The 17,626-nt window shown below is 39.7% G+C and overlaps 1 protein-coding gene across 1 annotated transcript in view; it reads right to left on the reverse strand.

Annotated features, from left to right (window-relative positions):
* GRIK3 (glutamate ionotropic receptor kainate type subunit 3) overlaps positions 1-17,626 on the reverse strand; it is a 900,786-nt gene that overhangs the window by 386,759 nt on the left and 496,401 nt on the right. Inside the window, exon 7 of the mRNA XM_069756890.1 lies at positions 5,633-5,776. Within this exon, the coding sequence (XP_069612991.1) occupies positions 5,633-5,776 (144 nt within the window). The remainder of the gene's footprint in view (positions 1-5,632; positions 5,777-17,626) is intronic.

The following is a 17,626-nucleotide window of genomic DNA, read 5'->3' on the forward strand; positions in this document are numbered from 1 at the left end:
CAACATGGTGATGCTTCCCACAGGTGAAGCAGGGTCCCCAGGGCTTCCCAAGTGTAGGGCACTGATGGTGTGGTGATGGTATAGAAAAGAACAAGGACAAAGGTTGGCAGTCTTTACCTGGTTTACTTATGGTAGTAGTAGTCCTTAGTCCAGGGTACCAAGTGCAGGGTAGCTGTGGTCCGGCCGGCTTGGAGGCAATAGGAAATCCCTCTCCCAGGTGAGGTCCATAAGCCTTTCCTACTTGTGATATGCAGTTGATTAGGTCCCTGCCGCTTGAAGCTTATTGCAAGTCCCCTCTCTGCTGTCGTAAGACAGATGTCTGTATGATAGTTTGATCCTGTTTATAGGATCTCTATCATGACCCGAGCTCTAAGGTTACTGCTTCACCTCAGACTTGATGCAGGCAATTAACATACAGTCCTATTCCTTCCAGTTCTGCCGTGCATCCTGCAGAACAACACGACCTCGGGGTCCCGGTACCCGACTTCTGAGCTTTGGCTCCTAGGGTGTCCTTCCACTGTTCCTCTCCTGAGCCTCTTCCTCCTATGTGCTTCTTCCTTCTAAGCTCCTCCACTATTCAACTCTCCTTCAGATTTTCCCTCTTTCCAGGGGTAGCAGCTCCCTCGTGGCTGCTCGGCCCCTATGTCTGCTCCAGTCCTTCTACTCTCCTCACTCCTCTACAACTCTCCAAGACTGACTGGCTCCTCCTCCAGTCCAGGATACATCAAGTGTAAGGAAGCTCCCCTGAAACTGGGTCCTGAGCTCCCCCTCCTGGTCTAGATTAAGATGTGTTGAATGTGAGTGCCTTACCTGATAGAAAGAATCTCTCTTGCCTCCAAGCGTGACATCACCCTCCCCGAAAGGAAGGCAACATCATTGTAACACCCAGTTACCTGGGGTGTTACACTCCCCCCGTTAACTCCAGTACTGCTGGACTGGGAAAAAACCATAAACAACAGTTTACAATAAGACATGCAAAAAGATTTTTGGAATGCTTAAGAACAGGTATAACAAATTAATATGAACTTTGACTTCCCTTTACGGGAAGAATTATTATTTGAACGCTACAAGCATATTTATTCAATATTTTAACTTTCAAGAATATATAATCGTACTATCACAGACCATGCAGTGCAAATACCCTCTAAGGGTATACTATCTTCACAATTATTATTATATAATTATATATACATATTTTATTCAAAAGTGCAACACATTAACTGGTCAAAAAGTGCATAGTTTAATCTACAAAACTCTCTAGCATATTAAAATTAATTCTAACTTTCTAACTTTTCTCAACTCTGAGGTAGTGCAATTGTATTATTTAAATGAATATTGAAGTCCATCAATCACATTCTTGAACAGCAGCAACGATGCGAAGGACCCATTATCAACCCCCAACATAGGTCTTGGGTGGGATACAAGGTGCATCCAGGCCCAGTCATCTGCCGCGCCAACGGGTTTTGCTTCAGGTCTTTATGTAAACAATCAACAGTTAAAGGAAACTTTGGAACCATCCCTTTAAGGGTTCCACGTAAAACCAGTAGAAAGCACCTAAGGAGTTGCCAACTATTTACAGTACAGTCTGTGGATCATTCACCGTCCATGATTCGATTGTCTTTAAATATCAACTAAATTTTCAAAACAAAAACCTGATCAGTTTTAACGAAATATTCCAACTGAAACACGGAAGGTAGAACTTTTTTGCAGTCATAATCAAGAGAACTGTCTACTTCCTTTTCCAAAGGTAACTGGGAAGGATTGCTACTCCCTGGCCGGGAATAATCTGGATCATATTTTTTCATGGGTACTGCACACCAGGGCCTGCTGGCTGGTTCCACTACTGATGTCTGTGTAGATTGGTCACACTTACGAGTTGGCCTGGCCTGCTGCACTTGCAGGGACTGACATTACAGCCTGGCCTGTTTGTTTTGACTGCTTTTGCACTAATACGCACTTTCTGCAGTCCAGCATCAGCAGGATTGGTAAGGGGCCCAACAGGATGTCATCTAGCTCAGAGATGGTTGCGGTTAGGTCAATCACTGGAGTGGTATCAGTAGCTGGGGCTGGAGCTGGGTTGGTCACTGGGGCAGGGTCGTTCTTCATACCTGCTTCAGATGCAGTCCTTCCGGTGCCGGTCCGCTCCACTGCTGAAGCTGCAGTCACTGGTCTCTGGACAGGCCACGGTGTTGTCATCTTCAGCAACGTCTCACTTTTCGGCTGCACTGGGGTCAAAGGTGTGGGCTGCAGGTCTTTCTTTGGCGCCGACAACTTTTTCAGCAATGCCGTTCTTTGTAGTTCTGGAGCGCCAGATCTACTTTCCCGCTCTGGACCAGACAAAGCTGCCAACGGACGTCCGGTAAGGCTCGCGCTGATGGCCTTCTTCCACCCAACCACAGCTTCCATTAGCATCCGCATGAGCTGCCAGGTGAGCTCCTCTTTTTCTTTCCGCAGGAGTTCCAGGTTCATCGTCAACGACGGGTACAGTTCTTGCAGTTCAGCTAGGAGAATCCTCTTGCTCCATCCCACGCTCCGGGGTCTACTTACCTCCCTCCGCCATGTTGATTTCCGATTCTGCCTCCTCGGGGTTGCTTCCTGTGGTTTTGCTGTACTACGCCCGTCTTCATGGGGGATTCCTTTACTTCTCCCCACAATCCCAGATCAGGAGGTGGACCTCTCTAGTTGATGGGCATATTTCTCGGACATAGTAATGCTGATGAGGGGCGGCCATGGTTTGCCACCCACGACAACACGCATATTTCCTCCTGCACGCCACATGGTGCTATAATGGCGGCAGTTTGGGCGCAATTTATAGTGCACAGTCTTTCAGCAATTTGCAGTCTCTAAAGTGCATATGACCCAGTTCGCTGGGTCGGTCCATCGTGTTCAATGTGCCAATTTGGAGCGCCATACCAGGGCCGTGGGGTACTCGGTACTGGGTCTGGTACTTAAAGGGGATGTCATGGTGGCTGCGACCTGGTCTGTGACCCTGGGCACCCAAATAAAGGGAAAGTTCTATAAGGGGATTTGTGAATAAAGTCTATTGTTCATGACGCCACCTGTGGTGTTTGATCAGTGGGGAATGGCGCTGCTAAAAGGGGTCCTCTGGGGTGATGGTATGCAGCAAGATGGTGATGCTTCCCACAGGTGAAGCGGGGCCCCTAGGGCTTCCCAAGTGTAGGGCACCGATGGTGTGGTGGATGATATAGCAAAGAACGAGGACACAGGTTTGGAGTCTTTATCTGGTTTACTGATGGTAGTAGTAGTCCTCAGTCCAGGGTACCAAGTGCAGGGTAGCTGTGGCCGGCCGGCTTGGAGACAATAGGAGATCCCTCTCCCAGGTGAGGTCAGTAAGCCTTTCCTACTTGCGATATGTAGTTGATTAGGACCCTGCCACTTGAAGCTTATTGCAAGTCCCCGTTCTCCTGTCCTAAGACAGATGTCTGTACGATAGACAGTTTGAGCCTATTTATAGGATCTCTATCATGACCCGGGCTCTAAGGTCACTGCTTCACTTCAGACTTGATGCAGGCAATTGACATACAGTCCTATTCCCTCCGGTTCTGCCGTGCATCCTGGAGAACAACACAACCTCGGGCTCCCGGTACCTGGCTTCTGCGCTCTGGCTCCTAGGGTGTCCTTCCGTTGTTCCCCTCCTGAGCCTCTTCCTCCTCTGTGCTTCTTTCCTCTAAGCTCCTCCACTATTCAACTCTCCTTCAGATTCTCCCTCTTTCCAGGGGTAGCAGCTCCCTCGTGGCTGCTTGGCCCGTACGTCTGCACCAGACGTCCTTCTACACTCTTCACTCCTCTACAACTCTCCAAGACATAGTGGCTCCTTCTCCAGACCAGGATACATCAAGTGTAAGGAAGCTCCCCTGAATCTGGGTCCTGAGCTCCCCCTCCTGGCCTAGATTCAGATGTGTTGAATGTGAGTGCCTTACCTGATAGAAAGAATCTCTCTTGCCTCCAAGCGTGACATTACCCTCCTCGAAAGGAAGGCAACATCACTGTAACAACCGATAACCTGGGGTGTCACACATAGAGGAGCTGTGTGGACACCATACTATATATAAAGAAGAAGTAAGGACATTATTCTGTATTAAGTGAAATATAGTGGTATCACACTATATATAGGAGAGCTGTGGTGAGCATTGTAATGTATATAAGGATGATGATTGTGCATTATACTGTGCATGAGGGAACTTCATACTGTGTATAAGAGAGCTGAAGAGACATTATATTGTGTATAGGAGAAATATGGGCCCAACATAATGTGCATAGGGGAGCTATGGGCCCAACATAATGTGCATAGGGGAGCAATGGAGACACACTCAGATGTGTTCAGCCCACCATATGTCAAAATCCTTGCCATGCCTCTGTTACTGGGCATTTTTTATACTGCCTGCAAAGTTTTCTTCCACTTAATGGACACAGGCATAAATTCACATTTAATATAGGGCACAATATACCTCCAATAATGTAGTATAAAACCTAAATATCTAATGTAGCATCTGGTTCCATATATGCTGTCCTATCCACAATAAAGGTAAACTTTTTCTTTCGCACCTTTTCTAATGCAGAGTTTAGATAACTAAAAACATCTTACTTTATGTTAACCTTTGGGCTGAAAGGTATATAACATTCTCTGTAATTTACTCATAGACCCAGTAGAGAATATAGGCTGCTATTTTGGTAGCCTATGTTCTGTTAATGCACCACAGCCAGAGGCAGTTATAAACTTTAAAGAGATGTAATGTTAGCCTATATTTTTAGTGCTTGTAATCTGGTAAAGCCCTCAGTCACAGTGCAGAAAAGTTGTAATTCCCCTCAGCCTTGATGACTATTATCATAGCACTTATATTAGGAATCAGTTACTTATGTCATTAATATGACTCTATCCACAAGTTACCAACTGTATATATGAGTCATTTATACTGTCCAGCAATGAGATAAACAACAGCTAACATCTCATAACACATTTCTAGAATTCCCCATATATTCATAATGTTGTAATAATTATTTCTTCAATGGTGCATGTTCGTTCTCAATTTTACATTGCCCAATCAGTGCTGGTAATGTCAGACCATGCACTTATTTAACAAAGAGTATGGAAAAGTTCAGTTGTTAATTTCTTTAAAAAATTCCAAGAAGAATAACAGAGTAAACACACAGTAAAATTCTAAGAAATTCTAAGAAATTCTAAGAAAAGATGGAACATAATTGTTATTTCAAGGTAGATATATTATCTAAACAAACATGTCAGGAGAGCAGACAAATCCAACAGCAATTAATGCATAGGTTAATTCATTTCCAGTGTCCCAATGCTTGATTATTCAGATTTCCCTATTTTCTGTGCCATGGAAATCTTCACTGGTTTCTTATTTTCCATGCAAAATGTATAATCTTTGTCTTATCTAACCTCTTTCTTGATGGAGAGCTTACAATGGATTTGGATTTCTAACATGCACAGAAGATGACCTACGGAGAGTGTGTGGAAGGAGGAAAGGTCCAGCTGTATCTAAAGATTGCATGTATATATAGAGTTACTGTTTATTATGGCAAAACCCATCTGTTTCTACAACTTACCTAACATAAAAGTTATACAAAAATGTTTCTCAAGTTGGTATTTTACCTCTTTGATGAAGTTCATAAAGCGGTTGCCAAACCTCCAAGCTTTATGTCGATGGCATTGCAATGAGTTGACCGTCATCTGGGGTGCCCTCTGATAGCAAACAGATACAATATGAACCGCGTCGTATGTCAGAGCAGCATCTGTCTAAAATAAAGGGGAATGGCATTGGGATTGACAATAATCTCACAACTTTATTTGGTATATACATAGTGTTCAGCACAGCACAAAATAGAACAGCAGCGTTGCCCACCTAGTCAAGTCTACCAGTAATCTTTTACTTAATCTGATTAGTTAAAACAAGGTATCACCTAAACACTGGATAGGCATTTCCTATAATCAGTGCAGGGTCCAACTACTGAGAACCACACTAATAGGTAAGATCAGAGAACTTTTGATCCCATTACAAAATGGTTTGATAGGTCAAACGCCCAACCACTGCTCTATTCGGTTGCTATGAGGGCTGGAAAAAGCCGAGCAAAACACTTAACAGTTCAATAGGGAATGAATAGAGCACAGGTTGAGCATATGTACTGCTGTTAAATTCTAATGGGAATAAAATTACTCCATTTTGTCAATCAGAGTGAGTCTTACTGGTTGGACCCTGACTGGTCTACAAGTTATCACTTACCAAAGGGTAGGTGATAACTTGTTTACACCAGACAATTTCTTGAAGTTTATCCAACATCACAATAAACTTTCCTTTAGGAATTAGTGTTTTGCATCAGATTTTCATCAGTAGTTGGTCAGTGTTCCAACTTTTACCATCACAGTTTAATCAACTTTTATGGAGTCCTACAAGCTTTTTCCACCTTCAAACAAATTTGAAAAGCAGTCCACGTCTGGACTGCACATGGATAGCATAAGACTTCTGTCCAAGTTTTTCATGGACCTAAAGATTTGCATTAGCAAGTTTTAGTCATGATTCATATGAAAATCAGAAATGTCTTTGTATTTTGGTAAAGAACATTCAGTCTGCAAAAAACAAAGGAATGTGAGCAGCCCCATAGACTTTAATAGGTAAGAGTTCTAGTCGTCAAAAACATAGATAGAACTTGTATCTGAGAAGCTGACATCTGAATGAACCCTTACCCACCTTATACATTCTTTAATACAGCAAAGGCAATAGCAACTTGATTATTCACAGGGTATCAGTGCTCATCAATCTTTTGGTTTGACTGTTTAGATACATACAATACTTGAATTTGCCATGACTAGTGATGGGCAGACCAGTGTATGTTCGGATCCATCAGGTTCAGTTGAACTTTTAAAAAAAAGTTTGGTTCCAATACCAGAATGGTACCCAAACTTGAACCCAAACCCAAACCCCATTCAAATGAATTGGGGGCCTGAAATCCAGTGTTTCCCTCGTTGTCATCTGTATAACAGCATGAAAAATACCATCTCTGATTGGCCATAAGTTCATTACCACTGGTCAATGTGCTGCGGTTTCCACGCTATCACACAGGTGACAGCGTGGGAGGCAGCAGCTGTGACCGGTGGTAATAAGATTACCGTTGGTCACAGGTGTCGGCTGATGAGAATCTCATCATCATATGCCAAGTCTTGCTGATACCAGCGAGAGCAGGCATATGATGTTGAGTGTATTCACAAGCTGGCGCCTGTGCAATAAATAAGTAAAATAAAAAAATGCCATAGGCTCCCCTCTATTCTTGATTGCCACTGCAGATAAAGTTGACAGCTGCGGGCTGCAGCCCTCAGCTGTCAGCATTATCTTGGCTGGTTATCAAAAACAAAGGGGTCCTCATGCCATTTTTTAAATATTATTTCAATAAATTATTTTTAAAAATACTTGTAGTCCTCACCATATTTAACAACCAGCCAAGCTAAAGTGGACAGCTGGGTTCTGATATTGTCAGACTGGAAAGGGAAAATGGATATTTAAACTTTCCCCAGTATAAAAATAGCAGACCACAGCTGCCTCAAAGAATGTGCATCTATTAGATGCGCCATTTCTGACTCTTTGCCCGACTCTTCCCTAGTGCCATGGCAAGTGGGATTATAATATTGGGGTTGTAATGTTAGCTGACATCAAGCCCAGTGGTTAGTAATGGAGAGGCATCTATCAGAGGCCCCCATTACTAACGTTGTAAGTTTAAGTTAGAAAACACACACATATATACACACACACAAAATATTTTCTCAAAGCTCTTTTATTCCTTCTGAAAATGTATTCTTGAGAACTGAATGTTTCTTCCTCTCAACATTTCCAGCAGCAATAAGAGAAACTGCATAATGCAAAGTAGTAGGAAAAGATGCTCCAGAATTATTTCATGACGGATATAAAAATTTGCTAATATTGACATGTCAAGAAGGCTGAGCATCATAACTTGATGCTCCTGAATTCATAAGGATCATCCGTTCTTAAATTCCTAATTATGTCTCTATCACAGGATGGAGAAAGAAAGCGTAATTTACACATACTTGCACTTGTAAGGAACAATTGTAAAATATGTATAGCATTGGTCTCAGTGTATATTAAGAATGTAATATGTAAAATAAATATTCTTAGGAATATTACTTGTACAGTCATGGCCAAAAGTATTGACACCCCTGCAATTCTGTCAGATAATACTCATTTTCTTCCTGAATATGATTGCAAACACAAATTATTTGGTATTATTATCTTCATTTAATTTGTCTTAAATGAAAAAACGCAAAAAGAATTGTCCTAAAGCCAAATTGGATATAATTCCACACCAAACATAAAAAAGGGGTGGACAAAAGTATTGGCACTGTTCGAAAAATCATGTGATGCTTCTCTAATTTGTGTAATTAACAGCACCTATAACTTACCTGTGGCAATAACTAAATCACACTTGCAGCCAGTTGACATGGATTAAAGTTAACTCAACCTCTGTTCTGTGTACTTGTGTGTACCACATTGAGCATGGAGAAAAGAAAGAAGACCAAAGAACTGTCTGAGGACTTGAGGAACCAAATTGTGAGGAAGCATGAGCAATCTCAAGGCTACAAGTCCATCTCCAAAGACTTGAATGTTCCTGTGTCTACCGTGCACAGTGTCATCAAGAAGTTTAAAGCCCATGGCACTGTGGCTAACCTCCCTAGATGTGGACGTAAAAGAAAAATTGACAAGAGATTTCAACGCAAGATTGTGCGGCTGTTGGATAAAGAACCTCGACTAACATCCAAACAAGTTCAAGCTGCGCTGCAGTCTGAGGGTACAACAGTTTCAACCTGTACTATCCATCGGCGTCTGAATGAAAAGGGACTGTATGGTAGGAGACTCAGGAAGACCCTACTTCTTACCCCGAGACACAAAAAAGCCTGGCTGCAGTTTGCCAAAACTTACCTGAAAAAGCCTAAAACGTATTGGAAGAATGTTCTCTGGTCAGATGAGACAAAAGTAGAGCTTATTGGGCAAAGGCATCAACATAGAATTTACAGGAGAAAAAAAAGGCATTCAAAGAAAAGAACACGGTCCCTACAGTCAAACATTGCGGAGGTTCCCTGATGTTTTGGGGTTGCTTTGCTGCCTCTGGCACTGGATTGCTTGACCGTGTGCATGGCATTATGAAGTCTGAAGACTACCAACAAATTTTGCAGCATAATGTAGGGCCCAGTGTGAGAAAGCTGGGTCTCCCTCAGAGGTCATGGGTCTTCCAGCAGGACAATGACCCAAAACACACTTCAAAAAGCACTAGAAAATGGTTTGAGAGAAAGCACTGGAGGCTTCTAAGGTGGCCAGCAATGAGTCGAGACCTTAATCCCATAGAACAACTGTGGAGAGATCTAAAAATGGCAGTTTGGAGAAAGCACCCTACAAATATCAGGGACCTGGAGCAGTTTGCCAAAGAAGAATGGTCTAAAATTCCAGCAGAGCATTGTAAGAAACTCATTGATGGTTACCGGAAGCGGTTGGTCGCAGTTATTTTGGCTAAAGGTTGTGCAACCAAGTATTAGGCTGAGGGTGCCAATACTTTTGTCTGGCCCATTTTTGGAGTTTTGTGTGAAATGATCAATGTTTTGCTTTTTGCTTCATTCTCTTTTCTGTTTTTTAATTTAAGACAAATTAAATGAAGATAATAATACCAAAGAATTTGTGTTTGCAATCATTTTCAGGAAGAAAATGAGTATTATCTGACAGAATTGCAGGGGTGTCAATACTTTTGGCCATGACTGTACATTATTGTATAAGATCTCATTAGGTAAATAAGGCCAAAAAGATATTTTGTTGTTGAGCTACAATTTAATTGAAATATTTTAATTGGCTTTTACATTTTGCCTGCAATTTCACAAAAGCCCATTTCATATGTTGTCCCTTAATTCCATCTTATTTCTTCTTTTAGTTAATGTATTGGTCATTTTATTTTCTTTCTTATACTTTTACTGTGCTTTTGGACCATGCATTTTGAGATTGATGGAAAAAGTGATTGGTAAAATTTACATAAATTTGACTTAAGTAAAAAAAAAGTTAGCTTCCCGTGTAAACTGCCTCAATTTGTGAAAGATAAATGCTATTTCAAAGAAACAAAATTAGAATGGGAGTTCGTGCCATTTCTGAACCTGATCCAAAACTGCCTCAGCACACTGACCCAATGATCTGGAACCTCTGAAGCTGCCAATGTATCATCCACAGAGTGTATATGTGACCTCCTTACTGCAGGAGCAGATGATGAACAACACTGGAGGCTAGTGGCATCTGGACTCTGAAGAGGTTGCGACTAGAGGTGGAGCTCACTCCAGAGATACAACCACAGGCTACGCAGAAAATTGCATGTCTGGAGTTCTCCAAGAGCAAAAGATATTTGTAATATACGTAGGGTCACAGAACGGTGTCAGGAAGTGAAGAAATAGCTGGAGATAAATTACGGGGTGACAATAATGTTTAACAAAATGAACAACGGCAAAGAACAGATGCTCCTATTATCACCAGACACCCTTAAAACTAAACAGGGGGTTAGAAGAAAAAAAAAGTTTAATTTTTTAAAAAGGGAATGAAGTGCAGTGACATTTTACCATCACTGGGTAACGTTCCGTTTCCAATTTCATATAATCAGATGTTACTAATTTAGTTTTCTTTTTATTGAGACAAAAAAGTATGTGCAGAATGCCACAATATTTCATAAAAAATTTTTTCTGGGTATTTAGACATGCACTTTGTTTGAGTTTTACATACAGTGGGGCAAAAAAGTTTTTAGTCAGTCAGCAATAGTGCAAGTTCCACCACTTAAAAAGATGAGAGGCATCTGTAATTTACATCATAGGTAGACCTCAACTATGGGAGACAAACTGAGAAAAAAAAATCCAGAAAATCACATTGTCTGTTTCTTTAACATTTTATTTGCATATTATGGTGGAAAATAAGTATTTGGTCAGAAACAAAATTTCATCTCAATACTTTGTAATATATCCTTTGTTGGCAATGACAGAGGTCAAACGTTTTCTGTAAGTCTTCACAAGGTTGCCACACACTGTTGTTGGTATGTTGGCCCATTCCTCCATGCAGATCTCCTCTAGAGCAGTGATGTTTTTCACTTTTCGCTGGGCAACATGGACTTCCAACTCCCTCCAAAAGTTTTCTATGGGGTTGAGATCTGGAGACTGGCTAGGCCACTCCAGGACCTTGAAATGCTTCTTACGAAGCCACTCCTTCGTTGCCCTGGCGGTGTGCTTTGGATCATTGTCATGTTGAAAGACCCAGCCACGTTTCATCTTCAATGCCCTTGCTGATGGAAGGAGGTTTGCACTCAAAATCTCACGATACATGGCTCCATTCATTCTTTCATGTACCCGGATCAGTCGTCCTGGCCCCTTTGCAGAGGAACAGCCCCAAAGCATGATGTTTCCACCACCATGCTTTACAGTAGGTATGGTGTTTGATGGATGCAACTCAGTATTCTTTTTCCTCCAAACACGACAAGTTGTGTTTCTACCAAACAGTTCCAGTTTGGTTTCATCAGACCATAGGACATTCTCCCAAAACTCCTCTGGATCATCTAAATGCTATCTAGCAAACTTCAGACGGGCCCGGACATGTACTGGCTTAAGCAGTGGGACACGTCTGGCACTGCAGGATCTGAGTCCATGGTGGCATAGTGTGTTACTTATGGTAGGCCTTGTTACATTGGTCCCAGCTCTCTGCAGTTCATTCACTAGGTCCCCCCGCGTGGTTCTGGGATTTTTGCTCACCGTTCTTGTGATCATTCTGACCCCACGGGGTGGGATTTTGCGTGGAGCCCCAGATCGAGGGAGATTATCAGTGGTCTTGTATGTCTTCCATTTTCTAATTATTGCTCCCACTGTTGATTTCTTCACTCCAAGCTGGTTGGCTATTGCAGATTCAGTCTTCCCAGCCTGGTGCAGGGCTACAATTTTGTTTCTGGTGTCCTTTGACAGCTCTTTGGTCTTCACCATAGTGGAGTTTGGAGTCAGACTGTTTGAGGGTGTGCACAGGTGTCTTTTTATACTGATAACAAGTTTAAACAGGTGCCATTACTACAGGTAATGAGTGGAGGAAAGAGGAGACTCTTAAAGAAGAAGTTACAGGTCTGTGAGAGCCAGAAATCTTGATTGTTTGTTTCTGACCAAATACTTATTTTCCACCATAATATGCAAATAAAATGTTAAAAAAACAGACAATGTGATTTTCTGGATTTTTTTTTCTCAGTTTGTCTCCCATAGTTGAGGTCTACCTATGATGTAAATTACAGACGTCTCTCATCTTTTTAAGTGGTGGAACTTGCACTATTGCTGACTGACTAAATACTTTTTTGCCCCACTGTATGTCAATTTAGCTTCCATTTTAGTGTATTGTATAAAATGATTTTTTTCCGTTTATGAATTAAAGTGGATCTATCACCAAATTTCGCATTTGAAAATGTATACATCATTAAACTGTGTTATACCTGATAAGACTGGTAAATCTGTTTTTAAAAATCCATGTTAGAATGATTGTAAAATCCAAATTTTAAAGTTTTAATGCCTGTGTGGTAGGTCAGCTCACATGGCTTTTCCTTGAGGTAGACACGGGCACACGTGGGTTAAAGTCTCTGGGTGGTTTATTGTATCATAAACCCCAAAATGGTAACATAAAAACAAAAAGGAATAAAAAGTTCATGCACAGTCCTGCCCAGCACTTCTGGGCCAACACATATGGCCGCTCCCACAGGAGCGTCAGCCTAGGGCTTGCTTGCCTCTACACAACACAGACCACATAAAAAAAAACGGCTGGACATTCATTTCCCCAGCCACACCCTTGAGGTGGAAATATCCCGTCCATCTCTTACCTACTCACCTAAAAACCGGCCCCTAACATGGCCGCTTAACTCCTTCAGCGCATATCATGCTGAAAAGAAACTTATTGGTTTCTAGATCACGGAGGAAAGCAGTCTCCATGACAAATATCTCCCCTCACATATCATGCCAGTGACCCTGTCACACCTGGTATCCAGCTACTGCTGTGATTAAATATATGCAGCTTGTATTGAAAAAATGTCAATATATTTTCCCTGAAATTCAGAATTGCTGCTTAGATTAAAAGTGCTATTCCTTAGTCAAAGTTACCTTATCACACAAATCTCTAAGGGTGCCCAACCTTTTGCATCGTCACATTTTCCTTTTCCTTTATGTAATTTTTAAAATCTAAAAAGATGAAAATATATATATATATATTTTACCTAAAATACAAAGGAAATGTGTCATCTTTAACCTCAGGCATTTTAGAGATCATTTCATTTTCAAATTGTTTAACTGTTCACAATAACAGTAATTTTGACCAGGGGTGCCCAAACTTTTACGTTTTACTGTAGATAGATAAATAGATAGATAGATAGATAGATAATAGATAGATAGATAGATAGATAGATAGATAGATAGATAGATAATAGATAGATAATAGATAGATAGATAATAGATAGATAGATAGATAGATAGATAGATAGATAGATAGATAGATAGATAGATAGATAATAGATAGATAGATAGATAGATAGATAGATAATAGATAGATAGATAATAGATAGATAGATAGATAGATAGATAGATAGATAGATAGATAGATAGATAGATAGATAGATAGATAATAGATAGATAGATAGATAATATATAGATAGGTAATAGATAGATAGATAGATAATAGATAGATAGATAATAGATAGATAGATAGATAATAGATAGATAGATAATATATAGATAGATAATAGATAGATAGATAGATAATAGATAGATAGATAATAGATAGATAGATAATAGATAGATAGACAGATAGATATGGGATAGATAGATAGATAGATAGATGGATAGATAGATAATAGATAGATAGATTAGATAGATAGATAATAGATAGATAGATAATAGATAGATAGATAGATAGATATATAGATGATAGATAGATAGATAGATAGATAATAGATAGATAGATATATAAATAGATAGATAGATAGATATATAAATAGATAGATAGATAGGGGATAGATAGATAGACAGATAGATAGATAGATAGATAGATAGATAGATATGGGATAGAGAGATAGATAGATAGATAGATAGATAGATAGATAGATATGGGATAGAGATAGATAGATAGATAGATAGATAATAGATAGATAGATAGATAGATAGATAGATAATAGATAGATAGATAGACAGATAGATATATAGATAATAGATAGATAGATAGATATGTGATAGAGAGATAGATAGATAAATAGATAGAAAGATAATAGATAGATAGATAGATAGATAGATAGATAATAGATAGATAGATAGATAGATAGATAGATAGATAGATAGATAGATAGACAGATACAGTTAGGGCCAGAAATATTTGGACAGTGACACAAGTTTTGTTATTTTAGCTGTTTACAAAAACATGTTCAGAAATGCAATTATATATATAATATGGGCTGAAAGTGCACACTCCCAGCTGCAATATGATAGTTTCCACATCCAAATCGGAGAAAGAGTTTAGGAATCATAGCTCTGTAATGCATAGCGTCCTCTTTTTCAAGGGACCAAAAGTAATTGGACAATGGACTCTAAGGGCTGCAATTAACTCTGAAGGCGTCTCCCTCGTTAACCTGTAATCAATGAAGTAGTTAAAAGGTCAGGGGTGGATTCCAGGTGTGTGGTTTTGCATTTGGAAGCTGTTGCTGTGAGCAGACAACATGCGGTCAAAGGAACTCTCAATTGAGGTGAAGCAGAACATCCTGAGGCTGAAAAAAAAGAAAAAATCCATCAGAGAGATAGCAGACATGCTTGGAGTAGCAAAATCAACAGTTGGGTACATTCTGAGAAAAAAGGAATTGACTGGTGAGCTTGGGAACTCAAAAAGGCCTGGGCGTCCACGGATGACAACAGTGGTGGATGATCGCCGCATACTTAATTTGGTGAAGAAGAACCCGTTCACAACATCAACTGAAGTCCAGAACACTCTCAGTGAAGTAGGTGTATCTGTCTCTAAGTCAACAGTAAAGAGAAGACTCCATGACAGTAAATACAAAGGGTTCACATCTAGATGCAAACCATTCATCAATACCAAAAATAGACAGGCCAGAGTTAAATTTGCAGAAAAACACCTCAAGAAGCCAGCTCAGTTCTGGAAAAGTATTCTATGGACAGATGAGACAAAGATCAACCTGTACCAGAATGATGGGAAGAAAAAAGTTTGGAGAAGAAAGGGAACGGCACATGATCCAAGGCACACCACATCCTCTGTAAAACATGGTGGAGGCAACGTGATGGCATGGGCATGCATGGCTTTCAATGGCACTGGGTCACTTGTGTTTATTGATGACATAAGAGCAGACAAGAGTAGCCGGATGAATTCTGAAGTGTACCGGGATATACTTTCAGCCCAGATTCAGCCAAATGCTGCAAAGTTGATTGGACGGCGCTTCATAGTACAGATGGACAATGACCCCAAGCATACAGCCAAAGCTACCCAGGAGTTCATGAGTGCCAAAAAGTGGAACATTCTGCAATGGCCAAGTCAATCTCCAGATCTAAACCCAATTGAGCATGCATTTCACTTGCTCAAATCCAGACTTAAGACGGAAAGACCCACAAACAAGCAAGACCTGAAGGCTGCGGCTGTAAAGGCCTGGCAAAGCATTAAGAAGGAGGAAACCCAGCGTTTGGTGATGTCCATGGGTTCCAGACTTAAGGCAGTGATTGCCTCCAAAGGATTTGCAACAAAATATTGAAAATAAAAATATTTTGTTTGGGTTATGTTTATTTGTCCAATTACTTTTGACCTCCTAAAATGTGGAGTGTTTGTAAAGAAATGTGTACAATTCCTACATTTTCTATCAGATATTTTTGTTCAACCCTTCAAATTAAACGTTACAAACTGCAATTGAATTCTGTTGTAGAGGTTTCATTTCAAATCCAATGTGGTGGCATGCAGAGCCCAACTCGCGAAAATTGTGTCACTGTCCAAATATTTCTGGCCCTAACTGTAGATATATAGATAATAGATAGATAGATAGATAGATAGATAGATAGATAGATAGATAGATAGATAATAGATAGATAGATAATAGATAGATAGATAGATAGATAGATAGATAGATAGATAGATAGATAGATAATAGATAGATAGATAGATAATATATAGATAGGTAATAGATAGATAGATAGATAATAGATAGATAGATAATAGATAGATAGATAGATAGATAATAGATAGATAGATAATATATAGATAGATAATAGATAGATAGATAGATAGATAGATAGATAGATAGATAGATAATAGATAGATAATAGATAGATAGATAATAGATAGATAGACAGATAGATATGGGATAGATAGATAGATAGATAGATAGATGGATAGATAGATAATAGATAGATAGATTAGATAGATAGATAATAGATAGATAGATAATAGATAGATAGATAATAGATAGATAGATAGATAGATAGACAGATAGATATATAGATGATAGATAGATAGATAGATAGATAATAGATAGATAGATATATAAATAGATAGATAGATAGATATATAAATAGATAGATAGATAGGGGATAGATAGATAGACAGATAGATAGATAGATAGATAGATAGATAGATAGATATGGGATAGAGAGATAGATAGATAGATAGATAGATAGATAGATAGATAGATAGATAGATATGGGATAGAGATAGATAGATAGATAGATAGATAGATAGATAATAGATAGATAGATAGATAGATAATAGATAGATAGATAGACAGATAGATATATAGATAATAGATAGATAGATAGATATGTGATAGAGAGATAGATAGATAAATAGATAGAAAGATAATAGATAGATAGATAGATAGATAGATAATAGATAGATAGATAGATAGATAGATAGATAGATAGATAGACAGATACAGTTAGGGCCAGAAATATTTGGACAGTGACACAAGTTTTGTTATTTTAGCTGTTTACAAAAACATGTTCAGAAATGCAATTATATATATAATATGGGCTGAAAGTGCACACTCCCAGCTGCAATATGATAGTTTCCACATCCAAATCGGAGAAAGAGTTTAGGAATCATAGCTCTGTAATGCATAGCGTCCTCTTTTTCAAGGGACCAAAAGTAATTGGACAATGGACTCTAAGGGCTGCAATTAACTCTGAAGGCGTCTCCCTCGTTAACCTGTAATCAATGAAGTAGTTAAAAGGTCAGGGGTGGATTCCAGGTGTGTGGTTTTGCATTTGGAAGCTGTTGCTGTGAGCAGACAACATGCGGTCAAAGGAACTCTCAATTGAGGTGAAGCAGAACATCCTGAGGCTGAAAAAAAAGAAAAAATCCATCAGAGAGATAGCAGACATGCTTGGAGTAGCAAAATCAACAGTTGGGTACATTCTGAGAAAAAAGGAATTGACTGGTGAGCTTGGGAACTCAAAAAGGCCTGGGCGTCCACGGATGACAACAGTGGTGGATGATCGCCGCATACTTAATTTGGTGAAGAAGAACCCGTTCACAACATCAACTGAAGTCCAGAACACTCTCAGTGAAGTAGG

The sequence above is a fragment of the Ranitomeya imitator genome, chromosome 3 (genome assembly GCF_032444005.1).
Source record: "Ranitomeya imitator isolate aRanImi1 chromosome 3, aRanImi1.pri, whole genome shotgun sequence".
NCBI classification, from domain to species: domain Eukaryota; kingdom Metazoa; phylum Chordata; class Amphibia; order Anura; family Dendrobatidae; genus Ranitomeya; species Ranitomeya imitator.